At 38.4% G+C, this 16,141-nt stretch overlaps 1 protein-coding gene across 1 annotated transcript in view; it reads left to right on the forward strand.

Annotated features, from left to right (window-relative positions):
• The window catches only part of mtmr10.L (myotubularin related protein 10 L homeolog), a 47,017-nt gene extending 33,135 nt beyond the window's left edge, over positions 1-13,882 (forward strand). The window contains 11 exon segments of the mRNA NM_001091102.1: positions 14-104; positions 737-893; positions 2,865-2,952; positions 3,618-3,706; positions 4,651-4,781; positions 7,435-7,504; positions 7,789-7,859; positions 8,509-8,678; positions 9,141-9,311; positions 11,404-11,586; positions 12,036-13,882. Of these exon segments, the coding sequence (NP_001084571.1) occupies positions 14-104; positions 737-893; positions 2,865-2,952; positions 3,618-3,706; positions 4,651-4,781; positions 7,435-7,504; positions 7,789-7,859; positions 8,509-8,678; positions 9,141-9,311; positions 11,404-11,586; positions 12,036-12,638 (1,824 nt within the window). The 3' untranslated portion in view covers positions 12,639-13,882.
• Positions 13,883-16,141: the final 2,259 nt, after the last annotated feature.

Here is a 16,141-nt window from a genome sequence, read left to right on the forward strand (position 1 = left end):
TCTCACTTTATAGGTATGCCTTGCACTTGCTCACTATTCCCAGCCAACTGATCTCCAGCTTCTTTTTGCATTTGAATATGTTGCTCAAATGTATCATAAGCTAGGTAAGTTTTCGTCCAAAAATTCTTGACAAATTAAATATCACTGGTCTCATTTTTCAAATGATAAATGCGAATGTACCATAGCTTTCAGCTCTTTCACACTTTGGCTCATAACAATTAGCCATGTGGCCAAATGCTCTACCTTCTGTTAGCCCACAAGTCAGAATTTGCTAGCCACAATTTCCCTGTGTCATGGAAATTCAATTACAGAAGACCACTTGAGGTGAAAGACAAAGTTAATTTGACACGAGCTCCGTGGATTCTAAACGCACAGAGAATCAGCGTTTTCATAGACATGAGGACATACACATATGGGAATGAGATGAGAGAGAGTGTTTCTGGTGGGAGATCATAGAGATATTGTTCCACAATACAAAAAACAACAAAAAAACTGCTCATAGAGCCATAGTGGTTCTGCCTCAAGGCCAGGGTAAAAGTGACCAAGGCTAGCTTGAGAACAGAATCCATCGCAGTTCGTGGGGGAATCTGCATACACAATTTTATACTTTCTCACCATCTTAATGTACAGCCAAGTGTTCTGAAACATACCTCAGATGACACATACAGTATTTGTCCCAATTTGGTTGATCATAGGTATACTCTTGTAAACCTATAACACTTCTGTTTCATTGCAGACAAAGTCAATGGGATAGACCCTGGAGGAGGAGGGGACTTTTGCCAAAGGACTCCTTTATTTGAATCCTACTCTGACTGGGATCGAGAGATAAAACGTACAGGGGCTTCAGATTGGAGAGTTTGCTCTGTAAATGAGGGATACATGATTTCTACATGGTGAGGATATAACAATCTCATTTTAATGTTGCCTTTGCCTAAAAGTGAGGTTGAGCATTTGAGTCTTCTCAAGCTTGTTGCTTATCCCATGGTATAATCTGATCTAACCAGTTGGCTTGGGGATCACTCAGATCACCATGTGGTTAGTTCTCCCTATGCATTTCTTTAGTTCAACTTTAGTTCAATTGATTAAATCAGTAGTTTAAATTGCCACACTTTCAGATGATTGTTTCAGCTAATTCATAGTAATACAGGTTATCGGTTATCCACAAAAGATCAGAATTATGGGGAAGCCATCTCCCATGTACTTTGTTTAGGCAAGTAATTCTACTTTTTAATTTTTCTATGTAATAACAGAGCCTGCATGAATCCATATTGGTGGCAAACAATCCTGCTGGGTTTAATGTTTAAATGATTTTTGCCAGACTTAAGTCTGGTGATCCAAATTACAGAAAGATGCATTATTCATGAAAAACCCCAGGTCCGAAATATTCTGGATGAGAGATCCTGTAGCCGTAAATGTAATAAGATATTGTTAAATTGACCATTGTGTGTGTTTTAAAATTTTGCTCAGATCTTGACTGAATATTTACCCAAAATTAAAAAAAAAAACCCCACTGGCAACACAATTTCAACAGCAACTTTGTTTTACTCTGAAGCAAAGTAAAATGGTGCTTAACCCCAAAACTACACTACTTTAACCAATATGACATACAAGATAGCTTGGGTATTTTTCACAAATATTATTGTGGTCAATATTTTTCAATCAAAAATATTCAGATATAGCTAAAAGAAAACAAGCAAAAAAAGCTTTGTCATCAAGATATTTAGGCCCTGTGCTTGCAGTATAATATGCATGCAATCAAGTTTGTGAACATACAGTGCATTGTCTAACCACACTGAGAAAGTTGGGCACAAATGGGTGGGGGTTCAGTTCTGCTCTTTAGCCTTGTGGATTATTACTTATCAAAGAACAAACATTTGATGGTGAGAGGACGCACCCTGCCAAGCATATAGTAGTATTGTCACAAATGTATATCAACTGCACTTGTACACACTGCAGAAATGTATCCTGCTCGCACATTCCAACTAAAATAACCTAGCAATAAGAGCCAATCGTTAAAAGACCCTAGATTTAGTTTTAGTTGGGCTTTAATATTTGGTTCATTCAATTTTTTTTTTTCAGTAGGGAGTACATGAAAACAGTGTTGTGAGCCATGACAGTAATTCTAGGAAGCCATATGAGAGTATTATGATCACCTCTCAGACCTGCTTTGCACAGATAATGTGTTTCTTCTGATGAAAAACACACAGACCTAGAATTACTTGAAATTATAAAATGCACATTTGGCTGCCTGGGGTTGAGCATTTCTTTACAGCAAGTATCCTAATCTTTTCCATTTCCTGTGTAGAGCTATGCACTAATCTAAAAATACTGTCTAATCAATACTGGGTGTCATATGATATTTCCCCTATGCACAAACATTTGTCTTACTCAACGTATTAGTGTATTAGATTGTATTATGCCATCATTCTTTAATTTACAGATGACCGTTAAGGGCCTGTTTATCATGCTGAGTAAAAAGTGGAGTGAAACATTATCGGTTTCCCATTGTATTCAATGGGAAACAAAACGAAGACCTGATCGGCAGATCACCGGTAATGTTTCAATCCACCTTTTTCATTGCATGATAAATAGACCCCATAGTGTGCAAGAGTTGAGGAAAAAGTCTTGCAAAGATTGATTGTTGATCATGCAGCAATTATCAGGAAATTTCAGGATAATTTCCGTGATTATTAGTATAATTTCCCTCATGATTAAAAACATTAAAGACATCAAGAAATACTATTGCCTCATAACTCATTTTTTATTTTAACATGATGGAGTCTCTTGAACAGTTGTATATTTGGTTGACGTTGACTGTATGTAGTGCGTGTATTCCTTACATTTAATGCCGTTTTGTCTTGCAGCCTCCCAGAATATTTTGTTGTCCCTTCCTCTCTGGCTGACCAGGATTTGAAGCAGTATTCCCATGCATTTGTAGGAAGGCGTATGCCAGTGAGTATATATTGACCTTAAGGCAGGAGTGCCCATACTTAACTAATGTAAGGTCTACTTTAGCGATTTTGTCCCATTATGATCTACATCCATAAAAGCATTGTTAGCATTGTATTCCATGGAAAATATTACTTAAATATGATATTGATTTATGAGAGAACGGATATTACTATATTTAACAACTATTTCTTATGTAACGTTAACATAATAAATATATGAATGAAAAGCATGAAACAAGCAGGTAATTAAGTCAAGTTGTTTGTTGACAATGTCTACTGATCACCAGCTAATGGTCTACTGGTAGATCCTGATCTACCTTTTGGGCACCACTGCCTTAAGGTGTTAAACATTATGCAATAAATTATATATTTTCGAATTAATTATATTAGTGATGTACATTTATATTTACAGGGATGTACATGTACAGGGATTTTTAATTCAGCTACAGCACAAGGGCTGCAAGTTGAACATCCCTGATATCAGTTCCTGCTCTTCACTGCACTCCTCTCCCTTCTCTAATTCTAGCCCTGTCAACTCCTGGGGCATAATGGGATTTGTTGTTCTGCCACAATGAAATGTCAGTAGTTGGGCCACACTAGAATAAAGGGTGAGCAAAATGAAATATAAGGCTTTCCTGTATATCTCCTTGTGTTTCCCTAATACAGTTGTGGTGCTGGAATCATTCCAATGGGAGTGCCTTGGTGAGGATGGCCAGCATCAAAGATCTGTTACAGCAAAGGAAAATAGACCAAAGGTAAGAGAATAGTCATGACTTGTTAAGCAATCTGCACAAAGTGGGACACTGGGAATTACACAGGAGTAATCATAACAGTCTTATGGGGGAATGTAATAAAAGTCGCAAAGAGAAAAACAATTTGCACAAATAGGAATAAAAATGTGCATTTAGCAATGTAATACTCTTACATTAAACTGTTATTACATTGGGAATTTTAATTGCGCACTGCCCACTTTTAAGAAGTGCTTGAAGGTGTCGTAATAAAGCATAACATTTATTACATTCACTGCGCACTGGCGCAAACCCTGGCCTTTTGATTACCATAAGCCCTGTGTTCCATTATGGAAGGCTCGGCACCCTCCCAATCCAATAGGTAGAAAAATTCACTGGCACACATGGAAGATACAAGCAGGGTCAGGCCCTTGCGATTTATTAGTGAAAAAAGCAATGTTTCGGGGTAACACCCCTTTGTCAAGCAATTTCTCTACCTATAAAATTCGCAAACCTTTTTCTCCTGTCAGAAGTGGACGCTAAACAGTTTCTAGGTTCACAAAAGCTATATCCAATAGCTATATTATATTGGTACTTTTTTTACTTTCCCTGTTAAGGAGTGAAATAGCCTGCCCAGATGGAAAAGATTCCCAGCGGTAGCTAATGATGTAAATTCTGGGGAATGGCCTGGAGGAAATTCTAGGTTTTTTACACTAAAAATGTCTCTTTGATAACACAAGTTATTCATAGCTCAATGAGACACACTAGGATGCTATTGGTGTGCCAGATAAAAAGCCAGATAAGACTAGGAAAACTTTCTAGACATATCAACAGCAAAATATGTAACCATCAGGAAATAGGATCCACTCTAGAGCAAAACTTTAAATGCAATCTAATGGTGATAGTTCTCCTTTAAGTAGGTTTATTATAGTTGTTATTTTGTGACTGTTTGATTTGTGTTCATCTCTAAGGGTTTGCAGTGGAATCACCCGCAGCCACCCACTCCGGAGTGAAGTTTACAAATGTGATCTAGATGATAATGTGCCCAGTATCCAGGACATCCAGGCAGCATTCAGCAAACTCAGACAGCTGTGTGTGAATGGTGAGTGAAGTCAGCTTGTGTCTCTCGTCTCTTTGTAGAATAGAGTTCAAGGAGACCGTATGCTGCTCTGTTATGAACTGAGGGCTTCAGTAGTTCTTCTTTCTAAGTGCCATGATTAATATAAAATATTTATTTATGATTCAGTCAGAACTACCTGAGTCTGCAGGTGACAAATATGAGGTTTTTCATGATTACTATTAAGCTGTAGGTTCAGATCTTTAGGGCAGGTCACCGTGACATTCCTTGGTCATCAGACTATAAAATCAGAGTGCTCATTGTTTGAGTGTCTAATATAATTCCTCACAACAAGCAAGTTAACAGACTTGGTTATGGCTGAAATGTTGTTAAACCCTGAGTAAACATATTCCCACTGGGGCAGTTGATATTTAAAGCAAGGCCTATGTGCATGCCCAGAATGACCCAGTATGAGTGAAGCAGGGTTCAGAGGGCCCTGCTTAGAAAAGCTTGTACAGGTATGGGACCTGTTATCCACCCCAGGTCTGGAGCATTCCGGATAACAGAGATTTCCGTAATTTGGATCTTCATACCTTAAAGGGCATCTATCACAGTCAAAAATCACACATATTAACAATCTGACCAGTACAACCTAAACACATTTAAAAAAAAAAAACACAGCAGTTTTTAAAAAATCCCTTACTTTGTCAAATGGGTTCACGGAGGGAGTCCATACAGTTACTAGAACATGCAAAGTTCACGAGCATGCTCAGATTGTAGCATTGCCTTGAGTATTCTACCCAGAATGCCTAGCTTTTGTAAACTCCTCCACTAGAAGTATCACGAGATGTCCATATCTTGTCCCCTGCTGGTGATGTCATTATGCAAATGAAGGGCACACACTAACTTCCAGAAGGTGGCGGCACTACTGAACAGCAGCTAACACAGAGGTTTGGCTGATTTGAAAATAGCTTAGAAGGGTTGATAAGCAACCAAGTAATTTCAACTGAGCATGTGCGAGATTTCAGAGCTGCATTTGGCTGTATATATAGGATATAGATATATGTAGGCGGAGCCAGTGAAATCCAAAATGCCTGCCTCAACTAGAACTGCAGTGGAGGTAGGGGATCTTGCAGAAGGGATAGTGAGCTGATGATTTACATTATACAAACAATTCTAACTGTTTTAAAAATTTCTTGAACTTTCACATAGAGTCTTTATTTAGTAAATGATTTTAGTTATAAGTGCCCTTTAAATTTTCTAGAAGATCATTTAAACATTAAATAAACCCAATAGGCTGGCTTTGCTTCTAGTAAGGATTAATTATATCTTAGTTTGGATCAAGTACAAGGGACCGCTTTATTACAGAGATTAAGGAAATCAGAGATAAAAACAGAGATAAATTGGATTATTTGGATAAAATGGAGACAACCTTTCTGTAATTTGGAGTGTTTTGGATAACAAGTTTACAGATTAAATATCCCATACCTGTACTTTTCCCATAAGCTTTTAATTGTATTTATGTTCTCGGTGCAGTAACTGCTAAAAATGTATTGCATCATTTTATTTAGGTCTTGCCCCAGATTATACTGGCCACATGTAGTTCCTTATGTTCTACATAGCAAACAACCATAAGCTCTCTTCAAAATTGATCTGCTCATCGTCAGTGCTGTTATTAAGTAGATATATATATATATATATATATATATATATATATATATATATATATATATATATATATATATATACATACATATATATATATATATATATATATATATATATATATATATATATATACATATATATATATATATATATATACATATATATATATATATATATATATACATATATATATATACATATATATATATATATATATACATATACATATATATATACATATATATACATATATATACATATATATATACATATATATACATATATATACATATATATACATATATATACATATATATATACATATATATACATATACATACATATATATACATATACACATATATATATACATATACACATATATACACACACACACACACACACACACACACACACACACACACACACACACACACACACACACGGTAACTGCCCCTCAGAGTGACTGCAGTCAGGACCGCCATCAGAAATCGCAGGGCCCCATACGACACAATTTCCTGGGCTCCCTGGGCTGCACCCACCGCAAGCCCCACCTACAGGTCCGCCCCCCACCACACAGTAAAAAAACAAAATATTGGTGGCTAGGGTCCAACATGTTATGTTAATAAAAAATAAAAAGATATTCGTGGTCAGGGCCCCCCATAAAAAAACATTTTTGGCCAGGCCCCCTCTCATTAAAAAATATTGGTGGCCAGGGCCCCCCCCCCATTATGAGAAAATCGGTGGCCAGGGCCCCTTAAACGTCCATGCCTTTCCGAAGTCAGCAGCTCTCAGAAAGATGGGGGGCCCGGCTAATCAAGTAAGTGTGGCATGGCCGGGCCCCCCTTACCCTCGGGGCCCCCTACAACTCTCCCCCCTGATGGCTGCCCTGACTGCAGTTCACTTCATCTTTCGCATCATTCTCAGTTTCTCTCCAGCATCTCATTGTAGGTTTATAATGTGGAACTGTTACACCATTATTTGCTGGATTGCCATTTACCTATCCTGACATGCTTCTATACACTTTTAGAACCGTTTGATGAAACAGAGGAAAAATGGCTTTCATCCCTTGAAAACACACGGTGGCTTGAGTTTGTCAGGTACAGGCTGTTTTGTTGCTTTATATTAGAATGATAAGCTCATTGCTACAGTATAGGAACAATTCTGAATATGTTTGAGCTTTCCTTCATATATATGTGTGTATTCAGTCAGGGGCTTCTCACTATATCAATCCCCAAGTGATGACTGTTGTGTCCAGCACATTAGAACAACGGCCTCTCCTCCTTACATACTTAGATCAGAGTGATTCTAGGGAAACACACGTTATTTACATGGCCATTTTATCTCTGTATTATACAATACTTTCTTTGTCTTTTCCATACAGAATGTTTTTGAAGCAGGCTGCTGAACTTGTATACATGCTGGATTTCAGCCGGCGTTCTGTTGTTTTGCAAGGTGATTATGAACAATATATTGTCATACTCTTCCTCTCATTTCCCAGTATTCTGCCAGCAAAACAGAGGCTAGCCAGTGTCACCATGAGAACGTTTAGCCCTGTGTGTTATGGGAATGTGTCAGCAGTTGCCATCCCTTCTGTTTGCCTCTGTGCATTCCTAATCCTTGTCCCTAGAGTATGATTGTATTCAGTCTGATAAAGACAGAGGAATTTCCCTTCAGTTTGTATGCTCTTGCCAAGTCAACTGATCTAAAGAGCTCATAAAATTAGAGTCAGAATATTGCTATTTTACTGAAGCCCCAAATACTTTCCAGCTAAACATTTCAGTTCCAGCTCACGTATTTATTTTTTTTTTCTTCTCTAACAAGTCTCAAAATCTAACTATCTGTGAATATGGACTGCTGTGAGATTTTTTTTTTATGACCCTCAAGCAAGGACTTTAACCTGGTTCAGCTTGTGGTGAGTGTAATTGAACTGGTTATGGAATAGTAACCCAAAAGAGAAACTGCCACTCGTATATTATGCGTTATCTGCCACTAAAAAGAACTGTTAGCAACTGTATCAGGACAAAATACATAATTTCAGATTGTAACAATGCAGTTCATACATACACTGAATACATTTGGGGTAATATTCTCCTTTTTGTAGAAGAGGAAGGCCGAGACCTCAGCTGTGTGGTGGCCTCCCTTGTCCAACTCATGCTCGATCCATACTTCCGGACCATCATTGGCTTCCAGAGCCTGATACAGAAGGAGTGGGTCATGTCTGCATATCCGTTTCTTGACAGGTGTAACCACTTGAAGAGATCTGACAAAGAGGTACCTCACTTGCTTGACCAATATACCATTACTTACAGTCTCTCCAACACATTCCATTAAAATTAAGTTTAATACATTTAACACTAGTACTGTTTCATTGGCACTCATCATTTGAAAAACATAGGCTGGGTGCTTACCATCAATAATATAGCAGAACTCACAGTAAATACATTTGTGCAAAAAAATGTATTCCTCCATATTCACATCAACACATTTTGATCCCAAAGAGGATCATCATCAGTATTTCATTTAATATAGTCAAAAAAATAATGCTTCACGCTGGGGTCCTACTTCAATCCAATTTCTTTTCTTTTTATTACATAATACATGATATGTAATAAAAAGATATAAAAGATGTAATATATATATATATATCTATCTCTCTCTCTCTCTCACAAGCAACAGGTTTTGTAAATTTATTTTGCTTTCTTCTGACAACAAAATGTTGTTTTCTTCCCCAAGAGTCCACTGTTTGTGCTGTTCCTGGATTGTGTTTGGCAGTTACTACAGCAGTACCCAGCAGCTTTTCAGTTCACAGAGACTTACCTGACTGTGGTACATGACAGCTCCAGGATCTCACTGTTTGGGACATTCATGTTCAACTCCCCTCACCAGCGTGTGCAACAGAGCACGGTGAGTCTCTTCCAGCCTTTAATACTGTTACTGTTCCATTTTCAATAATCTCAGCTTGTTGCAGTTTTCCATTAATACCAATGATGCTAGCCTCCAGTGAATTTCTAGCAAAAAGAGCTGGAAGGCCTTGAGTTGCTCTCCCCTGTACTACAGACTCTCAGGTCTTAAAAATGTCTGCTGTGTGACTTTAGCTGTCAATGTTCTCAAAGCTTGAGCTGTATATATCCCAAAAGACGAACTGTTAGACAAACTTTCATCAAAGTTAACTTTTAGTATGTTATAGAATGGGTAATTTTAAGCAACTTTTCAATTGGCCTGTAATTTTTTACAGTTTTTGAATTATTTGCCTTCTTTCAAACGGGGTTCACCCATCTAAAAAAACAAATGCTCTGACAGTTGCTCACCTTTAAATTAACCTTTTAGTGTGCCGCAGAGAGGGATTTTCTTGGACAATCTGCAATTGGTTTTCATTTTTTATTATTTGTGTTTTTTTGTTTTTAGTTCTTTAGCTTTTTATTTTAGAAGTAATCTGGCCACTTGGGTCCAAATTACCCTAGCAACCAGGCATTTATTTGAATAGAGACTGGAATATGAACAGGAGATGGTCTGAATAGAAAGATGAGTAATAAAATGTAGCAATAACAACAAATGTGTACCATTACAAAGCATTTGTTTTTAGATGGGGTCAGTGACCCCCATTAGAAAGCTGGAAAGATTCAGATGAAAAAGGCAAATCATTAAAAAAACTGTAAAAAATAAATAATTCTAGAACATACTAAAAGTTAACCACCCCTTTAATACTTGTTAAAGAGAGTGATTGCCCAGACCAGCACCAAAGTACTGATCTAACTGGGCTTGAACCCCAAGCACATGAAAAGCTGCACATGGTTCCAAAATTATAGATACAGTAAAACTCTGAATATTTCCCAGGGGGCCGCATCACAACAGTGTAAATTCCAGGAAAGAAAAAGACGCAGCTTGCCTGAATGGGACCATGACAAACTGCTGCCAATTCCGGGAAAGTGTAAAATCTGGGGATGTAAAAATCGGGGGTAGAAATTGCCATATCACACAGCATAAATATCACACAAATGTTGCCCATGTGATATCCTCTCCTCTCTAAATCGAACTTAATGTATGCATTACTGAGCTATTCTGCTGAATAATCCAATACTTGTAGCCTGAAATAGATAGGAATTGATGGTTTCCTAGGGTATCTGAAGCCTCCTGATGGATCATCTGCTGAAAGTGAATTAAAATACATGTATGGAAACTATTATCCAGAATGCTCGGGACCTGGGGCTTTCCGGGTAACCGGTCTTTCCGTAATTTGAATCTTCACACTTTAAGACTACTAGAAAATAATTTAAACATTAAATAAACCCAATTGGCTGGTTTTGCTTCAAATAAGAATTAATTATATCTTAGTTTGGATCAAGTACAAGCTACTGTTTTATTATTATTATTATTATTATTAAAGAGGAAAAGAAAATCATTTAAACAAAAAATGTGGATTTGATTATAATGTAGTCTATGGGAGACATCATCTATTCCTTTGACTCCCAGTGGAGTATAGGGCATCCGTGAAGACTCTCCATTCAGATCTATTTGTTGCTATTCTCTTGATCTCATTCCATGTTTTTCCCATCTTTATAATTTCTTCTTCCACTGTTATTCTCCATGTTTCATGTTTTTCTAGGCCGTCCCCTTCTTCTTGATCCTTGTGGATTCCATTCTAGGGCTTTTCTTTCTATAGATTCCTCACCCTTCCTGAGTGTGTGGCCTATTCAAACCCCACTTCTTTTTCCTTAACTGAATTTCTATTGGTAGCTGGTTAGTGTCTTTCCACAGTTCTTCATTTGTCACTTTCTCTGGCCATTTTATATTCATATAAAAGATCTGGATTTTTGTGGTAATAGGTTATGTGACCTTCCAAGTTTCACTTGCATATAAAAGGACTGCTTTCACATTAGTATTAAAAATGTGACCTTTGGTTCTTTTTGAGATGTTTTTATTTCTCCATATGGGGTACAACTGGATAAATGCTCCATATATGTTTATGTCTCTTTTCCTTTTCATACTCTTTATCCAGGAATTTGCTATTGGCAAAAATATCCAGCTGGGAGAAGAAAAGGGTCTAAAGTTTCCCTCTGTGTGGGACTGGTCACTGCAGTTCTCTGCCAAGGATCGGGCTTTGTTCAATAACCCGTTGTATATTGGAAAGAGTGTTCCCTGTGTGCAGAATGGAGCTGTGAAATCCTTTAAGCGCACAAAGGTATGTCTGATATCATTATTACTGTTGCCAATGTGCAGTCCCACCCAGTGACCCATATTACTCCTTCAATGCCAATCCAAGAGCAATGGATAAGGGTTGCTCTCTTTTGTAGAAAATAACCGAAAAATAACAGAAAAATAACATCAGAAAATATCCACTACAGATCTGACAACCCATGGTCAGTTTAGAATGAAAACTATTTTGGTTAATGAGCAGGTCAAAGAGTGAAAGGACACCTGCAAATTGCATGTGGATCCTCCCAGGGCATTCGGATGAGAAACTAAATATTGCAGTCTTACATTTGATTCAGGTATTGACCAGAGACAGAGAATTTGAAATGCCCATTAGGTGTTGAATATGGCAGAACCATTAGATAAAACCAAATCTCTTGGAAATGTTTTTGATTGAACGTCATCCACGACATTGTCATTTTCTGTTTCTGAATGTAGAAGAACTACAGTTCTACAATGCGTGGGATGCCGCCTTCTGTGAAGAATGGAATGTCGATTCAGCAAGAGATTATGCCTCGCAGGAACTCTCTTATATTAAAACTAAAGCCTGAAATTCTCCAGCAAGTGCCAGTAATACCCGGCAATGGCTTTGAGCAGTATTTCAGAGACTGGTTTTCCAAACCTGCAGACCTGCATGGGGTGATCCTACCCTGCCTGCATGGAACACACATACAAATATGGAAGCTCTGTTACCTTCGCTGGACACCTGAAGCACAAATTAACCATGGTGGCTTTATTACGGCCTTCCATAAAATATCTCTCCTGGCAAGTGAGATCGAAGTGCTGCAGTCAAGACTGCGTCAATATAGGGCTTATCCAATGGCCACTGTCACTTCCCCTGTCGGAGAACAAAACCAAATGTTCTTCAGACCAGATGAGTTACACTGCAGCAATGGAAGCTTGGACATTCTCTCCTCCTCTTTCCCCTTCTCCCCTATTGGGAACTTGTGCCGCCGTAGTATTTTGGGCACCCCTTTAAGCAAGTTTTTAAATGGTGCCAAAATATGGCTTTCAACAGAAACACTTGCAAATGAGGACTGATGCTGCGTTCTGTGGGGTTCGGATGTTTTCATTATGATATTAGAGGTGAGGTTTTGTTTTTTTTTGCACTGCATTTGGCGTAAACTGCAGTGTATTAAGTTGAAGAAATATGGGTGCGCCTCACTTTAAAAACAGGCATACAGGGCTAAAACGCTAGAGTAACAAAATGTAGTTCAGCTTGTGGAGTGTGTGTATTTGTGGGATTGTGAACTAAGCATCATGTGGCTCTCTTGCATCCCAAAACTACTTTCAGCTATCAGAATTTTTGCATCCTAAGTTTGGGATATGATGGACAGCCACAAATTGCAGCTCTGTATAATGTTTTTAAGCTTTTATGTGATGCTTGGCATTACACCACTTAAGTATACTACAACTATGCATTGCAAGATATGTGTACTAAAAGCTGTGACTGAACTTACACATAATGGCAGACTTCAATTCCCAACAGTGGTGTTGAGGTTGCACCTATATTGGGGGGTACATTTACAAAATGCCATTGTGACTTGCACTCAAGAGTTGTGGTTTTACCAGATTAACTGCAGGATATTAATTCTGCATGTTACCTTGTTTTTTTTTTTGGTTATTTTAGAAAGACTGAAATGTATTTATAGGGTACAAATTATAACTTAAGCTAAGCTAGTCTTTGTACATATTTCTGAGACTGGAAAGTATCTCAGTCGGGTACACTGAGCTTGCTGGGATCTGTGGAAGATAATGTGCACTGTTAATCCCTGTTTGTAGATAATATTAGATGTAGAAGTGCCTTAAGAGACCTTAAATTAAATGATGTATATAGTTCGAGCAAGAGTTTATAGGTTCATAATGGTACGATTACCTGCATTTATGCACAGATGGCAAATCCCAGTTTTAGTCAGACTGGGACCCTCCGTGGAACTTGCAGCATCTGAAAGAGAAGCTATGCTTTTCGGAACACTTAGGGGCAGATTTATCTAAATGTGAGTTTAGAGCTTCATAAATAAAACTCACCCACGTTCTATTCACTCTTATGGGATTGTTAGAACCGTATTTATCAAATGGTGAATTTTACCTTTCACCCATTGATAAATACAGTTCTAAAAATCCCATAGGAATGAACAGAACGTGGGTGAGTTTTTATTTATTAAAGAAGGACAGCTACAGAGACAGTTCATTGCCAATAGATTAGCCACACTAGTACAAGATATAACACTGTATTTATTGTGTATAATGCTTTACCATTCCAGAGTAAACAACTCTAGACACTGTCTGTGTTTGTTTGTTTAGGATAGCAGCTGCCATATTAGCTTGGTGTGACAACTTCCTGCCTGAGTCTCTCCCTGCTCACTCATAGCCCTGGGCTCAGATTACAGCAGGGAGGGGGGAGAGAGCAAACTGAGCATGCTCAAGCCCTAGCCCTGGAACTTTAAGCTGAAAACAGGAAGTCTGATACAGAAGCCCATGTGTACACAATATAAGGACAGTAATGTGGTGTTTCTTTTAACGGAGGACTCAGAGCAGCATTACTTTGAGGGTTTACTGGTGTATTTATATAGACCTTTTTGATAAAGCTTACTTAATTTTCACCTTTCCTTCTCCTTTAAGCTCTAAACTCACATTTTGATAAATCTGTATCCCCTCTCTCTCTTTTCAAGGGTTAAAGTAGAAGTCAACCTGTACAGGGGGAAAAACACTCCCCTGTGTAGGACCCCCTCTCTCCTTCCCCCGGCCTACCAACCCCCCCCCCCCCTTCTTCCTGCTTTGACCATCGTTTTTTGGCGCAGGCGCAGTATGAGACATTTACCGGTAAGGATATTCTGCGCTTGTGCCCCGAAAGTCACGGATTTTCCAAAAAAAAAGATCGGAAACTTCGTGACTTTCGGGCGCATGCGCAGTAGCTCCGTACCGGCAAATGCCTCCAACTGCGCATGCACCCGGAATCACGAAGTTTACGATCTTTTTTTTGGAAACTTCGTGACTTTCGTCGCAGGCACAGAAGATCCTTACCGGTAAATGTCTCGTACTGTGCATGCGCCAAAAAACGCTGGTCAAAGCAGGAAGAAGAGCGCTCTGGAGAAGATGGCGCCCGTGAACTTGGCAACAGAGGACCTGTGCCGAGGGGTGAGTAACAAGTTATGGGCATTTGCCTGTGGGGAGTGCTTACACAGGGGAGGGTTTTTTCCCTGTACAGGTTGACTTCTCCTTTAAAGTATCACCAAGGCAAAACAAACTTGAAAGTAAATAAAGGTTAATAGAAATATCAGAAATGTTGAATTTACAGCATTGGCAATCCATAATTGGGGTCCAGTCCTTGCAGCAATATAATTCTGACCCTATAGGAGGATATTGGGTATGAGCAGGGGTCTATATGTGACTTCTTATTAATAAATAAGCCTGTAGCAAAAGAAAAGATCAAGTGATACTATTGTCATCTGCAATATTTTCCTCTCTCATCTCATACAATATTGCATATTCAGTTGTGGATGCAGATATGTGTTGATTGTATTAGCTAGTTCTCCCCCCACCTTGCCTGTACAGGTGTAGGATCTATTATCCAGGGGCCTTTCTGAAATGGGGAGCATTGTATCAGAAGGCTACTAAAAACACTGAAATCTAGTAGGATAGTTTTGCCAACATGGACTTGTACCAGCTTATTTAATATTTAAGTAATACAATGCTGCTGTGCTTTCTGGATAATCACTTTCCATTTCCAGATAATAGATCTAATACTTGATAATCATTACCAGGCAGCTGCTGTGTTTTGCTATAAGAGAACAAATGACTGCTGACTCTTGGACTTGATGTTGCTGTTTGTGGCTTCCCAGTGACTTGGATAGGAAATGCCTACAAGAGTCAGAACTCGTGGTCGTCGTTTTCGGGCTGAAGAGCGACTGACTGATTTCTCATTTACTCATTTAAAAAGCCAAGCAAGGCAGAGAAATCAAAACCATGGTAATAAAAAGTACTGGTTATGTTGAGTGGCAAAGCACACGTTATTTAAGCACATACTAAATAGGATCATTAACAAAAGGGAAAAAGGTTAAGACAAGTTTTGCATTGGTGACATTGCTAATTAAAACAATCACCATACATGATAAAGAATAAAAGCCAAATATCTTCACTCTGATTGGTCTTCAGGGCGCACTTCCTTTTGTTCGTTTGCTGCAAGGCATTTGCACTATGTACTACTGTGTGTTACATTCATAAGTAGGGATGCACAGAATCCAGGATTCAGTCGGGATTCAGCCTTTTTTAGCAGGATTCGGATTCAGCCGAAGCTTCTGCCCAACGGAACCGAATCCTAATTTGCATATGTATATTGCTTGGCTTTTTTTTTTATTTTTTTGCAAATACAAATTACGGACAGGGAGGTAAATTGCATGACTTTTTGTCACAAAACAAGGAAGTAAAATTTTCCCCTTCCTACCCCTAATTTGAATATGCAAATTAGGATTCAGATTTGATTCGGTATTCAACCTAATCTTTTGTGAAGGATTTGGGGGTTTCAGCCAAATCCAAAATAGTGG

This window comes from Xenopus laevis, chromosome 3L, assembly GCF_017654675.1.
Source record: "Xenopus laevis strain J_2021 chromosome 3L, Xenopus_laevis_v10.1, whole genome shotgun sequence".
Lineage (NCBI taxonomy): Eukaryota > Metazoa > Chordata > Amphibia > Anura > Pipidae > Xenopus > Xenopus laevis.